The sequence below is a fragment of the Giraffa tippelskirchi genome, chromosome 6 (genome assembly GCF_054371585.1).
Source record: "Giraffa tippelskirchi isolate mGirTip1 chromosome 6, T2T-mGirTip1v1.2.pri, whole genome shotgun sequence".
NCBI lineage: Eukaryota > Metazoa > Chordata > Mammalia > Artiodactyla > Giraffidae > Giraffa > Giraffa tippelskirchi.
The window spans coordinates 96,999,063-97,018,839 of NC_137280.1; the positions used below are offsets into that span (position 1 = coordinate 96,999,063).

At 52.7% G+C, this 19,777-nt stretch overlaps 1 protein-coding gene and 2 non-coding genes across 7 annotated transcripts in view; all 3 read right to left on the reverse strand.

Annotated features, from left to right (window-relative positions):
- Positions 1-73: 73 nt before the first annotated feature.
- Positions 74-19,777, reverse strand: part of TLE6 (TLE family member 6, subcortical maternal complex member) — a 24,373-nt gene continuing 4,669 nt past the window's right edge. Inside the window, exons 2-19 of one of the 5 annotated variants that reach the window (XM_081499902.1) lie at positions 14,290-14,404; positions 12,030-12,113; positions 11,437-11,510; positions 10,994-11,039; positions 9,185-9,226; positions 6,956-7,036; positions 4,428-4,490; positions 4,043-4,337; positions 3,908-3,930; positions 3,558-3,618; positions 3,375-3,478; positions 3,247-3,284; positions 2,644-2,896; positions 2,304-2,554; positions 1,741-1,882; positions 959-1,109; positions 423-499; positions 74-251 (exon numbers count right to left, since the gene is read on the reverse strand). In XM_081499902.1, coding sequence (XP_081356028.1) covers positions 147-251; positions 423-499; positions 959-1,109; positions 1,741-1,882; positions 2,304-2,554; positions 2,644-2,896; positions 3,247-3,284; positions 3,375-3,478; positions 3,558-3,618; positions 3,908-3,930; positions 4,043-4,337; positions 4,428-4,490; positions 6,956-7,036; positions 9,185-9,226; positions 10,994-11,039; positions 11,437-11,510; positions 12,030-12,032 — 1,809 coding nt within the window. In that variant the 5' untranslated portion in view covers positions 12,033-12,113; positions 14,290-14,404 and the 3' untranslated portion in view covers positions 74-146. Of the gene's footprint in view, positions 252-422; positions 500-958; positions 1,110-1,740; positions 1,883-2,303; positions 2,555-2,643; positions 2,897-3,246; positions 3,285-3,374; positions 3,479-3,557; positions 3,619-3,907; positions 3,931-4,042; positions 4,338-4,427; positions 4,491-6,955; positions 7,037-9,184; positions 9,227-10,993; positions 11,040-11,436; positions 11,511-12,029; positions 12,114-12,300; positions 12,423-12,687; positions 12,820-14,289; positions 14,405-19,777 lie in introns of those variants that run through there. The other 4 variants (XM_081499903.1, XM_081499905.1, XM_081499904.1 and 1 more) reach the window with 4 other exon arrangements.
- TRNAW-CCA (transfer RNA tryptophan (anticodon CCA)) lies at positions 1,398-1,470 on the reverse strand. Its single transcript has one exon. It is a non-coding gene; the product is annotated as a tRNA-Trp (tRNA).
- On the reverse strand, positions 18,412-18,483 carry TRNAC-GCA (transfer RNA cysteine (anticodon GCA)). The gene has a single exon. It is a non-coding gene; the product is annotated as a tRNA-Cys (tRNA).

A 19,777-nucleotide genomic window follows, 5' to 3' on the forward strand; every position in this document is an offset into this window, starting at 1 on the left:
AGAGACCTGGGCTGGACAAAGTCCCTTCAAACCTCCACGAGGTGCCAGGGGACAGGACACAGCACTGGACTAGTGCTTTTTCCAATTGCTTTATTACACATGACAAAGATCACTCATCGTGCAAGCCTGCCCACCCTGGCAAGCCCTCAGTATGTGAGCTGGTACACCGAGGCGTGTTCCTTGGACCCTGTGATGATCAGATGGTTGCTGGGGGACACATCACAGCACATGATAGAGGATCTCTCAGGCACCTGGGAGGGTTGGGGGGCAGAGCGAGGGACTCACCCATTCTTGTTCTTAACATCTGCCCATCCATTCAAACATGGTCCCTTTTGGTGGGGGGCCTCTGCATTTGGACCCCTAGGCTTGGCCCCTGAGCACCCGGGACACACACGTGCCACCCTCCTGCCCTACCCTTGTACCTGGACTGCCATGGTCCCCGTGGGCATGCTGAAGATGCTAACCAGGTTGTCTGTTCCCACACTCACCCACCACTGTCCTAGGAAGAGGCAGAGGGAGGCCCAGTCACAGAGAAAGCTGGCAGCTGAGGACTGGACCCCTGGGGATCTGGGAACTGTAGCCACTCACACCTCCCTGAGTGAGCCCTTGCAGATAGCATCTCTTAGGGGAGTTCCTGCTGATGAAGGGCATGGTCAGGGTGTTGGCCAGGAAGGGTCAGAAAGTGCTGAGCAGGAGACTTGGTGGTCCAGGGGTTAACACTCCATGCTTCCAATGCAGGGGCCCCAGGTTCGATCCCTGGTCAAGGAACTAGATCCCACATGCTGCAGCTGAAGATCCTTCATGCCGCAACTAAGACCCAGTGCAGCCAAATACATAAATATTAAAAAAAGAGAAGAAAGGGCTGGGTGGAGTGGGTCTGAGTGAGGCAGGGCCCTGTGGGAGGCTGAGGATCACTGGGAACCACGGGGGACTCCCCAGTCCCTTCCTGGCCACTCACCCACAGGGGAGAACTTGAGTCCAAGGATAGTGCCGTCCTTACACCCCACCATGCACTTCTGGCCCCCGAGGCTGGGCTGCAGCCACTGCTGGCCGTTGGCCGTGCCCACCAGCACCCAGTCCTCGCGGGGGCTGGGGGACAGGCTCATTATCTGGGGAGAAGACAGCAAGGAAAACATTGATCAGGTCCCAGCCAGGTCAAGAGGTGGCAGGAGCCCAGGAACCCACCCTGGGGGCCTGACCGCCTGCCTGCTTCCTGGCTGGGAGGCACCAACAAGCAACTTCACGTTTCCGGCCTAGGTTGGGAAGGGAAGGGAAGGCGCTCAGTCGTGTCTGACTCTTTGCGACCCCGTGGACTGTAGCCTACCAGGCTCCTCCGTCCATGGGATTCTCTAGGCAAGAATACTGGAGTGGTTGGCCATTTCCTTCTCCAGGGGATCTTCCCTGACCCAGGGATCGAACCCAGGTCTCCCGCATTGGAGGCAGACGCTTTAACCTCTGAGCCACCAGGGAAGTCCTAGGTTGGCTCATCTACAAAATGAGTGTGGTTCTCTCTACCTTACCAGATTATCACAGAGATTCAGAATATAATCCCTTGATACAGACTACAAAAGCAGCCAATGTTATCTGGGCAATGAAGGGGGATGTAGCTAAGGACCCCTCTCTTCACAGCATCATGGAGACTTGAGGTACCACTCCCCCTACCCTTCCCCCAGCATCAACCTCCTTCAGTCCCAGGCCCAGCTGCTACCTGACCAAGCAGGCCCCATCCCAGCTGCACACCTGAGATTCAAACTGGTATTCTTGGGGCTCCCCAGTGGCCCTCAGATCCCAGCACCGCAGGCAGGCATCCAGACCCCCCGTCCAGACGTGCTGGTCTTTAACAGCAATGGTCTTGGCACCATTCGGATGTCCCGGCAGGTCTCTGGCCCAGGAGAGGCATAGGGAGGGAGGTCAGAGCTGAGGCTTTAAGCTCTGCAACCCCAGGGACACCCAATCACACTCCCAAGGGATGAGTCTAAGCCCCAGGGGACCATGTCTGGGGACATCTGTGCTCCTAGCATTGAGTGGGTGGGGGCTGGGATGCTGTTCAGCACCCCACAGGGCCTGGCATGGCTCCCCAACTGGGAATTATGTCACCCAATCACATCAGGGTGACAGATGGGGAAACCAAGGCAGACAAGAAATCTACAGTGGGGTTTCAAACAAACAGCCCAGCCATGACATGAACCCAGGTCTTCAAATCTCCAATGCAAGAGTTCCCAAAGGAAGGGGACTTTGGCCTTGAAACTGCTGAGTTCCTGCTCAGGGGCCGAGACAGGAAGGGGCTCTTCCCTGGGCCACACCTGACCACACTCCAGTCCCGCAGGTCCCAGATCCTGACGCTGCCATTGGTGAAGCCGGCGAAGGCCAGGCTATCCTCAGGGCTGGCGGCCAGGGCCTGGCAGGTGAGGCCCGCGCAGGGCAGTTCGGCTCTCACGTGCAGGGCAGGCGCCGTCAGGTCCCACAGGCTCACACCAGCCAGGTTGTGGCCGCCGGTGAGCAGGGTTGTGCTGTTTGAGAACAGCAGGCAGGTGCGCAGGTAGGCCCCTGGTGTCTGGGGTGGGCAGAGTCTGAGGTGAGCTTCCTCCCCTGCAGGGGGCAGGGCACTCCCAGTTCCCACAAGCCCCGCCCCAGAGCACTCACCTCTACTCTCAGGAAGCTCTCTGGAAACCTGGCCTTCATCACCTGGCCCACCAGGCTCCACACCTTGACGCCACCCCTGCCACAGGTGAAGGCATGCCGGGTGAAGCTGCTGACGGCCGTGGCCAGCACGGGCTCCCCATGTTCTAGCCTCCGCATCTTCTCCACTCTGTGTGGAACGGCCAGCTTCCTGGACTGCCAGGGCAAGGTATCAGGCCTATTCCATGTGTTTTCAAAGTCCTCGGGGTCCCAGCATCTTGAAAGAGAAGGCCTCAGAGTCAGCAGCCTGCCTGAGAGCCTCTATGCCTGGAGTAGGGCACCTAGCAAGCCCCAAAGGGGCTTCCTTCCTTTTTAGGTTTGGAGATTCTCTCAAGTCTCACTTCTCCACCACACTCTACATCCCCCAAGGTCCTATACACATTCCTCCAAGTATTCTCTGTCTCCTGTAATGGAACGCTGCTCCCCTCTGCCCAGAATGCTTTGTCCTATCCCAAACTCCTACTCATCCTTCAAAGCCCTAAGCATTTTGCCCCTTCCTCCAGGAAGTCTTCTCATTCCTACATCTGGGCTCCCCTAGCCTCAGACCACAGGTTGAGACATACTTACATGGGCTTCAGAAATTGATAGGTCTTCCTGGAAAGCTCCTGTGGGTGGATGAGGTCACACCTGAGCCACATGCCCCTCCTGTCTTGACTGCCTCCCCCCCAGCTTTTGTGTGGAGTGCAAGGTCTTACCTGGGCCATGTGGGAGAACATCCCCTGTCCTACAGCACCCAGGCCTGGGCTTCCCTCTCGGGAGCCCTCAGAGGAGCTAGGGGAGGGCGTGGGTGGGAGGAAAACTGGGCAGAGACAAGAGTGAATCAGTGGCAGGCGTGCCCCCTCCCCCCCAGGGCGTACTGCCCTTCTCCCCCGGATTACCCAGTGTGTCCTTAGGAAGCATTTTCACTCCCAAGTATCGTGGTCCTGGTTCCTGGTTCTCCTGCCCATGGGAATTGGGGAAATCAGTTCAGACCAAAGGATGTGCCAGGGTTGGTCTGAGAAGCGGAACACGGTGGGAGGGCCCAGGCAGTGTGGACAAGATGCTCCAGCTGCCAGAAGTCCCATCCTTCCGCTGAGGCCGAGCTGCAGGTATTCTCTGAGGGTCTCCAAGGGGTAAGCGAGGCGGGGGAGGGGGCAGGCCAATCCCACAGGCACCCAGAGGTCCCTACCACGGAGCCCAGTCAGGACAAAGCCCACTACTCTGGGTACTGAGGGTTCCAGTTACTTACATGACCTGGCACCTGGTCTGTCGCTATGACGACAAGAAGGGATAAGGGAGAGAAGGCAGGGCAACCAAGTTCAATGGATGCTGCCTCTCCATGTGGCCTGAGCCTCCCTGTCCCCTCACCCCCAGGGAGACTCACTTCTGTGTCTTGGGCGCTCCCCCTGGTCCTGGGTCCCAGCAAAAATCTCCCAGAGCTGCTCTGTCAGAATATCCTGTGAAAACCGGGGCTCCGAGTCCCAGCACGGCTGTGTGTCTCGCTGGCAGACTGTGTCATTGTCCACTCTGGGGGATCGCTGGAACCAGTTGGATGACCTCATGTCCAGGATGTCTTTGAAGTCTAGATCCTGGAGACCGGAGGTCTGTGGGGGAGTGGCCCCTGGGTGCTGGGGGTCCTGACTGGGTTGCTCACTGAGGGAGGCCTGGCTCCCCTGGTTCTGGAAGCGCAGGGTCATGGGTGAGGGACACGAGGATGTACCCTTTGCCCCGAGCCCATCCCCACCCCACTGGAGGACCCAGGAACCTACCTCCCCCAGCTGGAAGCCTAGGGATTGGCTGCAGGTCTCCACCATCTGTAGGAAGTTTTCTGCCTGGAGGGGAGAAGGTCATCTCATTAAAGCTTCATTAAAGGACAGCCCTGGGGGACCTCCCTGGTGGTCCAGTGGCTAAGACTCCACGCTCCCAATGCAAGGGGCCCGGTTCGATCCCTGGTCAGGGAACTAGATCCCACACACTGCAACTAAGAGTTCAAATGCTGCAGCTCAAGATCCAGCATGCTGCAACCAGTCAACCCTAAAGGAATCAACCTGAATCTTCATTGGAAGGACTGATGCTGAAGATGAAGCTCCAGTAGTCTGGCCACCTGATGTGAAGAGCCAACTCATTGGAAAGGACCTTGATGCTGGGAAAGATTGAAGGCAGGAGGAGAAGGGAATGACAGAGGATGAAATGGTTGGATGGCATCACCATATCAATGGATGTGAGTTTGAACAAACTCCAGGAGACTGTGAAGGACAGGGAAGCCTGATGTGCTGCAGTCCATGGGATCGCAAAGAGTCAGACATGACTGAGCAACTGAACACCGATAACAAATGCTGCAACCAAGATTGAAAATCCTGTGTTGCACACAGGGCGTGGGTGGGAGGAAAACTGGGCAGAGACAAGAGTGAATCAGTGGCAGGCGTGCCCCTTCCCCCCCAGGGCATACTGCCCTTCTCCCCCGGATTACCCAGTGTGTCCTTAGGAAGCATTTTCACTCCCAAGTATCGTGGTCCTGGCTCCTGGCTCTCCTGCCCATGGGAATTGGGGAAATCAGTTCAGACCAAAGGATGTGCCAGGGTTGGTCTGAGAAGCGGAACATGGTGGGAGGGCCCAGGCAGTGTGGACAAGATGCTCCAGTTGCCAGAAGCCCCATCCTTCCACTGAGGCTGAGCTGCAGGTATTCTCTGAGGGTCTCCAAGGGGAAAGCGAGGTGGAGGAGGGGGCAGGCCAATCCCACAGGCACCCAGAGGTCCCTACCAGGGAGCCCAGTCAGGACAAAGCCCACTACTGCCAGTTGCAACGGGCTGTTGCACACAAAAAACCTTGAGGACAAACCCGTTCCAACAAGCCAGTTTCCTCGTGGGAAATATGGGGTACACCACATCCCTTGAACATTTTTGGGTGGATTTGTGGTCACCCAGCAAAAAGCAAGCTCTTGGTACCTAGAAGGCAACCATGGCCGCAGGCGACAAAAACAGCCCTAACAACCAGTCACCACTCTAAGATGGTCAAGTCATCAAACTCACATTTTCTTGGGCCCGAATGCCACTCCCACTTAAAATGGCTACAAGAAGCAAAGCCCTGTTACCCAGGTCCCCCCATGTGGGGATGACATTCAAATTTGCTGAAATGTTGCAAAGATCCTAAGAAATTGATGGTTTCTCTTCAGGAGCAGGGCTGGTGACAGGGCAGCCAGGGAACCTAGTGGGAAGGTCACTTATTTTACATTTAAAGTGGAGCCAAGGCTTCTCTGATGGTCTAGTGGCTAAGACTCTGTGCTCCCAATGCAGTGGGCCTGGGTTCAATCCCTGGTCAGGGAACTAGATCCCATATGCCACAAGTAAGACCCCAGTGCAGCCAAATAAATATTTTAAAAAAATAAAAGTCAAGCAATGTGACTGCTACTGATTCCAGGTTTAAGTCAACAGTTTCTGTGGTCACGGAAGGCTCCCTAAATTTTATTTCTCCCTCCAAGCAGGTTGTCCATCTGTTCCTTTAGGACAGGCTCCCTCCTATGGCACGTCCTACTGCTTTTCTCCACAAGCTTTTCTGGCCCAAGTACTACAGTCGATTTTAACCTCTCCTTCCTGGAGACTGTGCTGCCCTGCACAGGGGCTACCAGCTATTTAAATATAAAGTATAATTAAAAATGTGGGCACTTCCCTGGTGGTCCAGCGATTACAGGTTCTATCCCTAGTCAGGGAACTAAGATCGTACATGCAGCAGGATGTGGTCAGGAAAAAAAAAAATGCAACCCTGAGGCCCACCGACCATATCCAAGGGCTCAAGAACCAAGGACAGGGACTTTCCTGGTGGACCAGTGGCTAAGACTCCAAGTTCTCAATGCAGGGGGTCTGGGTTTGATCCCTGGTCAGGGAACTAGATCCCACATGCCTCAACTAAGACCGGGTACAGTCAAATAAATAAAAAGAACCAAGGGCAGCAGCTCCTACAATGTTCCTGGCCTCCAGCCAAGGACACAAACCATGCAAGACAGGAAGCCCCCCTACAGTACTGCCAGGAATTCGCTGTGGAGACCCACCTTCTCGGGCTGATAAGAGGTTTTGTGAGAATGTGCGTATGCGCAGCTATATTTAGTCCAGGAAGACTAAATATAATGATATTAAGAATGTTCTAGACCTGCCTGCTAAGGTCGAGTCCTTGACATGTGGACAGTGCCACTTGATTGCCCACTAAAATGTAAATAGCCACACGTGTCCCATGTCTACTGCAGAGGAGGACACGGGTTCAGTCTTTGGCCTGTGGCTTTGGAGGCAGTGCCCATGGGCCTTACCAATGCACATGCCTCTTCTCCGTGGTGGATACCAAGATGCTGTCTGGCCCAGGGTGAATTCCGAAATCCTGGGGAAATGTTCTGATTCACAGAAAGAAATAATTGCTAAGGAATGTGGGGTGAGTGCTGACCATGGCTCTCAGTTTTGTTGAACGGGTACCACTGAGGTTCCCATCCTGCAGATGAGAAAACGAGGCTCAGAGCCCTAAAGTCAATTTCCCAAAGTCAGGATATGTGGGGGCCGGGCTGTGTTTACCTGTCCCCACTCACAGCCTAGTCCCATCTCCTGCCTGTCACTGGGGTGGACAGGATGGGGGAGAGAGAGGCTGGGGTGAGGACCCCCTCCCTGAGCCCTCGTAGCTCCAGGCGGCTGCTTCCTAGGGCAGCCAGAGATGGATTCCCCAGCTGGGCCTCCCAGCAGCACAAGGCCCAGGGGAGCCTTCCCCAATTCGCCCTGGCTCGTTAATGCGCAATTTACTGGCACTTTAATGCACTCAGCATGAAAAGTGCTGCTCCCTCCTGCCTGCGAGCTGGCTCTCCCTGGGGAGAGCAGTGTGCAGGCAGGCTGGGGAGCACAGGGCCCTGCTGCTGCTGCTCGGGATTTTAAATGCCTATCGGGAAGCTGGTAGAGGAGGGACTGAAAACAGGGAAGGGGGCGGTGGTCTGTGCAGAACCACGAGTCAGCATTACCTGGGGCTTTCTGTGGGGGGAGGGGTGCTTGGTGGAGAACCTCTGGGATCCTCCTGACCCTTCGATGCTGAGCACCTGCTCTGAATTAATTTCCTCCTCCAAACACATCCCCACTCTGCCTGTTTCACACCACCAAACCTTCCCAGTGACCAGCCTCCCACACCTGGATAGTCCTAACTGGACAACAATTCCTGTCCCTCCTCTCCACAGCAGGCACCAGAGGGTGCTGGTGAGCATCTGAGTCAGCCACCCCCACCCACTCCTCTGCCCACAGCCCTCCAGGGCTCCCACCTTCTGGAGAGCAAAAACCCAAGTCCTCCTGCAGCCCACAAGGCCACAAGGCCCTGCACGACCTGCCCCCTCACCTCCCTCCCTCCTCTCTCTCTTCTCCTTCCCCTTTCCCGCTGGCTCACTCTGCTCCAGCCACAGGGCCCTCCTGGTTGTTCCTCCAACATGCCAGGGCCAGGCACAGTCCTGCCTCAGGGCCTTTGCACAGGCTGTGCCCTCTGCCAGGTCTACTCCTCATTCCAGACACCTATCCTCCCTCCTCCTCTGATCTCCTTCAAGAGTTTGCTCAAATGTCACAGAGTCTTCCCTGACCACCCTGAATTGTAACCCACCTTGGTACCCCCCCTCCCTCCACATCCCCTTGGGTTTTCTCAATTCCACCTCCCACCATGCCCAGTCCTCACCATCTGACACGTCTGTTTACCAAGCTCCTCTCACCCCAAGGGCAGCGGTTTGTCTGTGTTCTCTTTTGCTATTTCCCTGGCGCCTACAACCGTACTTGGCAAGGAGGTGATGGATAAATATATGTTGAATGAATAACCGTGTTCTGCTTGCTTCCTGGCCCCTCCTCCTCCACTCCGTCCCACTCTGGATCTGTCTTTCCCTGTTCCCTGAGCTTCTCACCCCAGGCTCTGCTAAGTCGCAGACATGGCCCTGGCCCTCCGCCAGTCACATGTGGCACAGGCGGAAAAGTCCTGCCAGTGCCCAGGAGAAAGGAGCCAGGTGGCGGGAGGACAGGCGGGGTGGAAGCTGTGCTTCAGCTTGGGCAAGGCGCCCCATGTGGGAGGAGGGGAGGCCTGGTGCAGGCCTGCTCTCCCCTGCCAATGTGAACCAGGCGGTTGAGAACCTCAGATACATGGAGACCACATTCGGCTGTGCCTGGCACATAACGGCCCCTTCCTAGCAGAAGTAACTGACCTGTGAAGTGCTGACAGGCCCCTGGCCTTCTCCAGCCCCAAGGGGATTGGGAGCAGGCCCAGAAGGAAAAGTCACAGGATCAGAGATGCACTCCTGAGACGTGGGGCTACCTCATATCCTGGGGTTCCACTTCCGGCCCCACCCCTTCTTATCTGCACCCCTCCCACCTCCCAGGGGGCAAGGGGAAGCCCAAGTCTTCCCCTGCAGCCTGCTAGGGCCTGCACCACCTGCCCTGTCCCTCCCTGCCCTCCCCTCTTCCCTCTCTCCCCCTTTCTCCTGCCGTGCAAGGAGGGCAGCCCTGCCTCGCCACCCAAGCTCCTGTCACTCATTCACCTGCTTGAGATGCTCCTGGATCCCCTGCTGGATTTTCAGGACCTGCAAAGAACACCAGCAATCACATGAGAAGGCGGTCGATGGACGTGAACAAGACTGCAAGACTTAATGCTGTGCGGCCCTCTCCCCAGCTGTGTGACCCTGGACAAGTTGTGATACCTCTCTGGTCTCTGCTCTCATCAAATGGGATATGGCCAACCATACTCAGAGTGGGAGGTAATTAGGGAGACCCCTGGCTGTCATGCTTTCAAACTGTGATGCTGGAGAAGACTCTTGAGAGTCCCTTGGACTGCAAGGAGATCAAACCAGTCAATACCAAAGGAAATCAACCCTGAATATTCACTGGAAGGACTGATGCTGAAACTGAAGCTACAATACTTTGGCCACCTGATGAGAAGAGCCAACTCATTGGAAAAGACTCTGATACAAGGAAAGATTGGGGGCAGGAGGAGAAGTGGGCAACAGAGGATGAGTTGGTTGGATGGCATCACCACTTAGTGGACATGAGTTTGAGCAAGCTCCAGAGATAGTGGAGGACAGGGAAGCCTGGCATGTTGCAGTCCATGGTGTCGCAAAGAGTCGGACACGACTGAGCGACTGAACAACAACTGACTGTCATTCTAGATATGAAGAGAAGGTCAAAGGGGGCTGTGACCTGCCCTGTCCCCTCCCTGCCCTCTCCGCCTCCCTTTTTCCCCCTCACTCACTGCTCCAGCTACACGGGCCTCCTTACTGTTCCTCTAACACCAGGCACAGTCCTTCCCCAGGGCCTCTGCACATGCTATGCCTGCTGCCTGAAACAACCTTCCCTGTTCTCTCTAGGGTGACAGAAACTCCTTATCTTCAATGTCTTGCTGAGCACGTCACTTCCTCCAAGAAGACCTTCCTGACTACCTGAGCTCAAACCCTGACTCATTTTCACCCCTTCATCTTCTAATTTCTTTTAAGCACTTACATTTTTGTGAAATCTTGCTTCTCTAGTTACATATTTGTCTCCCTCCTCCCCCTAGAGCTACTTGGTCCAATGAGGGTGCCACCAGTCAAATAAGGCTCTTTAACTTTAAATCAATGAAAATTCAGCTCCTTACAGGAGCACAGTAGCCACGTGGGGCTGGTGGGTGCCATACTGGACCCTGTTGATAGAGAACATTCCTAACATTGCAGAAAGTTCCAGAAGACAGCACACACTGGAACATAAACTGCTGAAGGGCAGGGACTCTAGTCATATGCTGTATACTCCTAACTGACCAACTGTGGCCTGAAGAAACATCTTAATTTAAATATGGAATTGCTTGTTTTCATAGCAAGGTTTTTATTAATTAAGAAAAACTCACGTGGGCTTCCCTGGTGGTTCAGTGGTAAAGAATCCACCTGCCAGTGCAGGAGACATGGGTTCAGTTCCTAGCCAGGGAAGATCCCACATGCCTCAGAGCATCTGAGCCCAGGTGCCACAGCTCTGAGCCTGTGTTCTACAGCCTAGAAGCCACAACTACTGAGTCCCGTGCTCTGCAATGAGAAGCCTTCGACCCCAACTAGAGAGTAGCCCCACTCGCCACAACTAGAGAAAGCCTGAGAGCAGCAACAAAGACCCAGCATAGCCAAAAAAACAATAAAAAATTAAAAAAAAAAGTGTCTATGACTGAATTCCATTTAAAAGAAGAAAAACATACGAAGCTGGGGCTCAGTGGGTTCTTTGCATTGCCTAAAGCAAGCAAAGTAGAGGAGGTGTCCCCTAACCCAGATTATGAGACTAAACAACAGCCTTTCCAGGTGGCTCCAGATGGGCTGACAGGTGGGGGTGGGGCTCACCAAGCCGTAAGCGAGGTCCACCTGCGTCGTCAAGTGAGTGGGGAACCTGCCGGAAAAGACAGACCCGCTGGAAGTGGAGGCCTCAAGACCCTTCCCCAGAATGTGCCCTGCCCTCAGTCCCCCAGCAGGGCAGTTCCATTAAAGGAGCTAGTCCCTTCCACGTGCCACACTGAAGGCAGCATCAAGACGAACATGACTTTAATGCAGTATTTTACAAAATATAATTGAATGTGAGCAAATTCACACTGAAGCACACAGTCAAAAATTGAAATGAAAGCTAGGATAGGTATTACTGGTTTTCCTTTCCTTCTGCTTCACCCTCCAACATGGTCGCCGCCCACACTGGTCCTGCATTTTGGGCTATGGAGACAAAGTTGGGGTCCTTTCCCTCTATGGGACTTCCGGCCACAGCGGTGCCTCCAGCCCCTGGAGATTGTCCTCACCTGGGGAAGTGCTGCTTGAGTTGATCCAGGGCGTCCTGATAGTTTCGGGCTGGAAGGATGGCCTCAGGATGCGCCTGGAGAAGTCAAAGTGGGGGATGAACAAAACCCACAGACCACCAGCATACTTGCTGTCAGGTCATCAGCCCCAGAGAGGGCGGGGTGGGACCTCCTGAGACCTGAAGGTCATTTGCTCTCTCTCTGTTATTACTTAAGTACCCACACGGTATCTTCCATCTTGATTTTTGGCCTAAAGTTGAAAATATTTACTTTCTGGCCTGTTAGGGAAGCTTGCCAGCCCCTGGCCTAAACTGTTAGAAGTGGTTTTCTCTGGGAAGTAATGGGGTCGGGGGCAGGAAAGGGGAAGGGACTTTTGCTTGTAAAATATTAACTGAATAGATGATGTAGCCAGGTGTTTATCACCTAGGTGATAAAACGTTTAATTTTAAAACAAAAGTGCCTTAAAGTATGATGGCTTAGTATCCCCAGCTTAAAAGCCTGGCCAGCCAACCCATGTCCCTCCCTTAGGAGCAGGGGAGAGAGATTTGAGCCCAGCTGCTGCCTCCTCGCACCTCCCCTCAGGGGTAATGCCTTACCATGTTTTGAGGGTGCCCGTGGGGGCTGAGATGACCCCAAGAGGTCACACTTCAGGCTGCAGTAACAAGGACTTTAGCCAGGGACTAAAATTAACAAGGAAATGACAGATCCTGAGCGCAGAAGGCTGATCAGGAACAGAGACACAACCAGCCGCACCCCACCCTTGGCCCACCTTGATCTTCCCTCTAGGACTGAGTCCTGGGCCTCCAATCCTCTCCCTGACTGCCAGCACCCCACTGCATTCTCTACATCCGATGTTCATTCATTCACCTCTCTCTGGTGCTTCCAGCTGTGCTGATTCCTGGTGGGGAGCCCCCTGGGACTTCACCCTATGAGGTGGGGAGCAGGGTATGGTGCCAAACATATACACTTCCTTCTAGGAGCAGTCAGGGCTGGAGGAACCCCAGAGAAAGATATCAAAGCTCAAACTTAGTTTTGAGACAATTTCCTAAAGCACCGGAGAATATCATTTGGAAAGGGGTTTTGAAGGATGAATAAGAGTTGGCCAGGTGAATTAGAAATTTCTCAGGAAGAAAGAGACCTAATCAGTCCTGTGGCACTAAACTCCTTCTTTACTTCTGCCCCTCAGCACCCTTCCAGCCTCCTCCCCAGCCCAGGGACCCTGGAGTCTGCCAGGAGATCCAAAGGCCTACCCACCACTTTTAGGATGGTGGCCCAGAAGGAAGCCGCCAGGGTCAGCCAAGTTCAGGCGGACAGGAAGCACCCCCCCACTCCCTGGAGGCCAATTGACCCATCGGGCCCCGCCCCGCCCCGCCCCGCCCCGCCCCCGCCCCGGCCCGCCCTGTCCCCGCCCCGCCGCCACCTGCACCACGAAGCCTGTCAATGAACTAGCAGCAGCTGCACGTGGGATCGGGCTCCGCAGGCGGCCGCCGGCGGCATTGACCAATCGTAAGGGCGTTTACCCACGTGGGCCGCGACTCCCATCTCTGATTGGTCGGCTCTCCCCAGCCGCCGGACGGGCTGTCAATCAGCGCGCCCGGCGCCTGCGCTTAACCCTTGCGGTCCCGAGGCGGGAAAGGGCAGCGTGCCGAGTTGTAAGCAATTTGGGGTTCCGGCAGGGATGACGATATTTAGTTAAGGCAAGGGGCTTGGGGTCACAAGGTGCAGCTTTAGGAGAGACTGGGAGGTGTGTATTCTCCTTGTTTCGTGAGATGCCTTGTCAATTTTTCGTCCTGCCCTGGAGCTTCTCCTGGCTGAGGGTGGGGCGGGGAATGGAAGCACTCTCACTCCGATCCTTAGATATGGACCAAGCACCTTCTCCTCAGGATTAAATAACGTGCAATGCAAACGAAGCTTCAGTCCCTTTTCTTGGGGAAAACTCAAAGGCTCCCTTTTATCCAGCCTCCTAGGAGGCAAGCCTGGGGCTGTGCATTTTATCAGCGAATTTTCCCAGCAGCCCTCCAAGCCTGGGGATTGAGGCTCTGAGAAATCTGAGAACCAAAGGCAGGAACTGCGAAGGCCTTGGAACTAGTACACTTTTCCAGGTTCAAGGCCAAGGGGGGAAGCCTAGTTCTACTCTAGGCTTGGGGTGACCTCAGAAATAAGGGTGAGGTGTGTGTGGAGAGGTTCAGGAGTCCTGTTTTTGGTGTGCAATGGCCTGCTTAAGATGGGAAGTGGCCAGTGCAGAGTGTGGGAGTGAGAGGTCAAGTGTGTACCCACCCCAGAACCTTCACCCTGGCTGTTCCCTCCTGGGCTGTTCCCCCGGCTGGATACTTCACCTTCAACTCTAGCTCAGAGGTCACCAGTTCAGGAAGGCATCCATCTCCCGGACACAGTTCTTATTTTTCTCCAAATCTGGTTTATATTGAAGCTAATCTTGTAATCTCCGTAGCCCTAAACCCTGCTGTGTTGAAAACTCACACAATGCTGATTCTGCTACCTGTTTGCACCTGGCCACAGGCACTGGGGTGGGGGAGGGGGGCCTGGGGGAGTGGTGGTGAAGGGGGGAGGGGTCAGGCAGGCTTGGGATTCACACAAACCAGAGAAATCTCCTTCCCCACCAAAGTCCGAGCTTTGTCGTGGAGAGGGGGTGGACATGGAAGGGAAACGGGTGACTGAGGGTTCAGATCCTAGGATGCGTAGCCCCCAGAGGTTATGATGTAAACACACAAATTGGGTTCTGTGGCTTGTTTGTGGAGGACAAAGTGAGAGCTGCCATATATAAGCCTCAAATGCAGGTATTTGCCCACCATCCCTCCACTGGCCCATAATTGAAGTGTATTTTATTTATGGTCCAACCTGCTAATTGCCTCCCTCTGCATGCTCCACTCCTCTCTGTGGTTGCAGAGGGTCAGCCGGACACACCAGTTTATTATGCGGGGCTGTCTTGTCTCCCACGATATCCACTGGTTACCTGCGGTTATTTAAATGAAAATGAATTAAAACGAAGTAAAATCTCAAACTCGGTTCCTCTGGGGCCACGGGCTGAATCAATGTCAACTGCTCAGTAGCCGCACCTGGCTGGGGACGACTGGCCGCTCCGCAGATCTATAACATTCCCATCGTCTTAGAAAATTCCGCTGGTTAGTGCAGGTCTGAGAGTCTCTTTAATTTTTATTTTCTATTGGAGTATAGAAAATCTCCAGTATTGGGGCTTGCCAGGTGGCGCTAGTGCTTAAGAACCTGGCTGCCAATTCAGAAGACATGAGTTCAATCCCTGGGTGGGGAAGATCCTCTGGAGAAGGAAATGGCAATGCACTCCAGTATTCTTACTTGGCAAATCCCACAGACAGAGGAGCCTTGTGGGCTACAGTCCACGGGGTTGCAAAGAGTTGGACGTGACTAAGTGACTAGGCACATAATTGATTAACAATGTCGTGTTCAGTTCAGTCGCTCAGTTGTGTCTGACTCTTTGTGACCCCATGGACTGCAGCACGCCAGGCTTCCCTGTCCATCACCAACTCCCAGAGCTTACTCAAACTCATGTCCATTGAGATGGTGATGTCATCCAACCATCTCATCCTCTGTTGTCCTCTTCTCCTCCTGTCTTCAATTTTTCCAAGCATCAAGGTCTTTTCCAATGAGTCAGTTCTTCCCATCAGATGGCCAAAGTATTAGAGCTTCAGCTTCAGCATCAATCCTTCCAATGAATAGTCAGGATTGATTTCCTTTAGGATTGACTGGTTTGATCTCCTTGAGGTCCAGGGGACTCTCAAGAGTCTTCTCCAACACCACAGTTCAAAAGCATCAATTCTTCAGCGCTCAGCTTTCTTCATGGTACAACTCTCACATCCAGTGCATGACTACTGGGAAAACCATAGCTTTGACTAGATGGACCTTTGTCGGCAAAGTAATGTCTCTGTTTTTTAATATGCTGTCTAGGTTGGCCAAAGTTTTTCTTCCAAGGAGCAAGTGTCTTTTAATTTCATGGCTGCAGTTACCATCTGCAGTGATTTTGGAGCCCAAGAAAATAAAGTCTGTCACTGTTTCCATTGTTTCCCCATCTATTTGCCATGAAGTGATGGGACCGGATACCATGATCTTAGTTTTCTGAATGTTGAGTTTTAAGCCAGCTTTTTCACTCTCCTCTTTCACTTTCATCAAGAGGCTCTTTAGTTCCTTACTAAACATTTAATTTACTAACTGTTGTGTTTCATAGATCTGAAGTTCTTAAAAAAAGAAAAAAGAAATTCCTGGGACTTCTCTGGTGGTCCATTGGTTAAGACTCCACACTCCCAATGTAGAGGGCCCAGCTCTGATCCCTGGTCAGGGAACTAGATCCCATATGCTGCAACTAAGAGATTGCATGCCACAACTAAAAATATCCCAAGTGCCACAACTAAGACCCAGTGCAGCCCAAGAAATATTTTTTTAAAAGAGAGAGAGAGAAGTTCCTAGGTCCATGTAGAAATGGGAGGCATTTCGTAGCAGCACTTCTGTTCTCACCCATGGAAAGCCCCCTGCACCTGTGACTGGGGACATGGTGGGCCCTTTGGCTGGTGTGGGCTCACCCCTGCATCTTCCTTTTACTGTTCCCACTTGCTCCAGCCTGTCTGACAGGCATGCAACCTCCTTGATCCCTCAGGAAAGGGACAGATGACACAGTAGTGAGGAGGGAAGGAAGCAAAGATCTCCTTCTTGGCTCTCAGAGTTGCTGTGATTTACTTTGGAAAACCAAGGTCTGATGAACATTTGAGAGAAAGTAGGTTTGCATTTCTAAAGCTTTGGAATTCCCTGGGCCTGGGAGATCTCCAACCTGGCTGCCCAGAGGCCCCAGGGTCACCTGGGTTGGGTGCGGACCCAAAAGAAGACTCTAGAGAGAGGTCAGAGTGGAGTGACCAGAGGGAGGTGGTGACAGGTTTCAACCACCTCTCCCCCCATGTTTTCTCTACTATCCCCAGAACCTCCCAAAGGGCCATGTGGGCCAGAGACAATGGCCAAGTGATCGGAGCAGGTAGAAGGTCCTTCGCGTCCAGGCAACAGACGAAGGACCAAGAAGCAGCAGAACAGGGACCATCCCAAGTCACTGGCTGGGCTAGGATCTGCCCACAGCCCCGTGTGCCCCGCTGGCCCCACTCTCAGCCGCCACAAGAATCCCCTTAAACTTAGCCTGGTCCCGGGAAAAGTGAATTGATCAAGTTACTAAGAATTGACTGAGGTTTGCTTTGTGCCAAGGAAGTTTGTTTCCTGGTGCTGCTGTCACCAATAACCACAAACCAGGTGGCTTAAACCAACGGAAATGTATTCTCTTGCATTCTGGAGGCCGGAAGTCCAAAATCAAGGCTTTGGCTGCCTGGGGCCCTGCTCCTTCTGCAGGCTGCAGGGGAGGGTCCTTCCTGCCTCCTCCAGCCTCTGGCTTTACCGGCCTCTTCAGTGTCCTTGGTTTGTAGAAGCATCACCCCTAGAGCTCTGCCTCTGTCCTCACAGAGCATCTGCGTGCAAATTTCACTCTTCTTCTTTTTAAGTATTTATTTATTTCACTGCATCAGGTCTTAGTTGCATCACATAGGATCTTCAATCTTAATTGTAGCATGTGGGATCTAGTTCCCTGACCAGGGATAGAACCTGGGCCCCCTGCACTGGGAACGTGGAGTCTTAGCCACTGGACCACCATGGAAGCCCCCAGTTTCCCTCTTCTTATAAGGACACCAGTCACTGGATTTAGGGGCCCCCTCTAGGAGGACCTCATCTTAACTAACTACATCTGCTAAGATGCTATTTCCAAACACAGTCCCATTCCCAGCTATGTGTGTGTGGGGTCGGGTTAGGACTAAAATCTATCTTTGTACCTGCATGCTCAGTTGCTCAGTTGTGTCCAACTCTTTTCGACCCCATGGACTGTAGCCCACCAGGCTCCTCTGTGCATGGGATTCTCCAAGGAAGAATACTGGAGTGGGTTGCCATTTCTTCCTTCAGGGGATCTTCCTCACCCAGTGATCAAACCAGCGTCTCCTGCATGGGCAGGCAGGTTCTTTACAACTGAGCCACCAGGGAAGCCAATCTGAGAGTGTCAGTTCATCCCAATTCATATTTTATCCTGTAAGGACCCTAACTCTGGGACTTAGTGAAGGGGTGTGATCCATGGGATGTCTCAACATCACCTCCTTCCCCCATCACGGGCTTAAGAGACTTGGGCATCCTGCCACCTGGTGTACATTTAGGGCTCATCCGGATCTAGGCTGGTAGACTGCTGAGGGCTTCCTGGCAACCTCCCAGATGGCCAGTTGTTCATTGCCATGGCGTCATCTAAAGGCAGGTGGTGACTTTATTCCAGCGAGACCCCCAGGGTGTGGAGAGGCTGCAGAACACCTCCCTGGGAGTCCAGCTCATTCCATCTATGAGCTGGGAAAAGAAGGCGGCAGCCGGTAAAGGAGACCCCCTCCACAGGCCGGTTCTGAGTTGAATTTGTGGTCTCTGGTACCCTCTGCTGGCAAAACGTTTTATTACAACTTCATTGAAGCGTAATTTATCAAACGCGCGTTGACCAGTTTTTCAGCATAGGGTTCCACGATGGTTTTTAGTAAATTTGTCCAACTGGACAACCATCACCACGATCCAATTTCAGCAAATTTCCGTCACCTCAGAAATTTCCCTCTTGTCTTTTTTTTTAATTAAAAAAATTTTTTTGTGGCCGCACTGTACAGCAATGTGGGGGTCTTAGTCTCCTGACTAGGAATCAAAACCGAGCCCCTTGCATTGGAAGTGCAGTGTCTTAACCACTGCACCACCAGAGAAGTCCTCCCTCTTGAGTTGCTCTCTCCTTCACTCCCATCCATAGCTTTCTGTTCCTGTGAAAGTGAAGTCGCTCAGTCGTGTTCGACTCTGCAACCCCATGGACTGTAGCCTACCAGGCTCCTCTGTCCATGGAACTTTCCTGGCAAGAGTACTGGAGTGGGTTGCCATTTCCTTCTCCAGGGGATCTTCCCAACCCAGGAATCGAACCTGGGTCTCCAGCATTGCAGGCAGACGCTTTACCATCTAAGCCACCAGGGAAGCCCTGTGGATATCTGTCCCTGTAGATATCTCCTTTTCTGGAAATATCATCTAAATGTAGTCATAAGCTTGTAATCTTTTGTGTCTGGCTTCTTTCACTGAGCATATTTTTTTAAGGTTCATCTATGTTTTTGCGTGTGTCCATACTTGATTCCTCTTTATGGCCTAGTACTATTTATTCTACTGCATGAATGGACTGCTTTGTTTATCCAATCACCTGCAGATGGACATTGTTTCCAGTTAGGGGTGATCATGAGTAAAGCTGTAATGAGCATCTGTGTGCAGGTATGTGTGTTGGAATTTGCTTTCATCTCTCTCTGGGGGATGCCTATGAGCTAGGTATGGTAGGACCAGGTGTCTGCTTAACTTTTTCAGAAGCTGCCAGGCTCTTTCCAAGGTGGGTGCCCCATCTTCTTTCCCCACCAGCAGTAACTGAGGGCCCAGTTGCTCCACATCCTCCTAGTGGGAAAAACTCTTACTTTAGGGGATTCCTGGTGGCAGGAATTTTGTCCTGAGAAGAAGGAGTCTCCTGGTGGCCAGATGCCAGCTTGTCCTCATCAGCCTCCAGGCTGTCCAGCTCCAGCCTTAATGTTGAAGCTCATTTCTGCCCATCTTCTGACGCTGGACACCAGAATCACAGAGTCAAATGGGTCTGGGTCCTTGTGGTGGGTGGACCCCTGACCCTTCAGTTCATCTGTTTATCCATCTTTCTATTATTTAGCATCTAGGATACTTAAAAAAAAAAGTTCCACAAACAAGTACCCTGATGCTTTGCTTCTAAACATGAAATAAATCCATTCTTCTGTAATAACTTTTAATGGTGTGTTGCCTGCAATAACACTAAATCATGCATGACGCTGTAACCTGACACTGATATAATATTGTAAATCAACCAGATTTCAATTAAATATACACACAAAATAAAACAAAACAAAGAGAACCCAAAGATCTCAAATGACAAATGAGCATCTTCTACTGGGTCCTCGGTGGGGTTCCTTGGAATCTGCTGCGTTATTTTTCTTTTCTTAGAGTACTTACCTTCATATCTTTGAGTCAATGGTTCTCTCTTTTTTTAAAATATAATTTTATTTATTTTTGGCTGTGCTGGGTCTTCGTTGCTGACAGCAGGCTTTTCTATAATTGTGAAGAGTAGGGGCTACTCTATAGTTGTGGTGCATGGGCTTCTCATTGCCATAGCTTCTTTTGTTGCAGGACTCTATGGAGTGTTGGGCTTCAGTAGTTGTGGCTCCCTGGCTCTAGGGCACAGGATCAGTAGTTGTGGCTCATGGGCTTA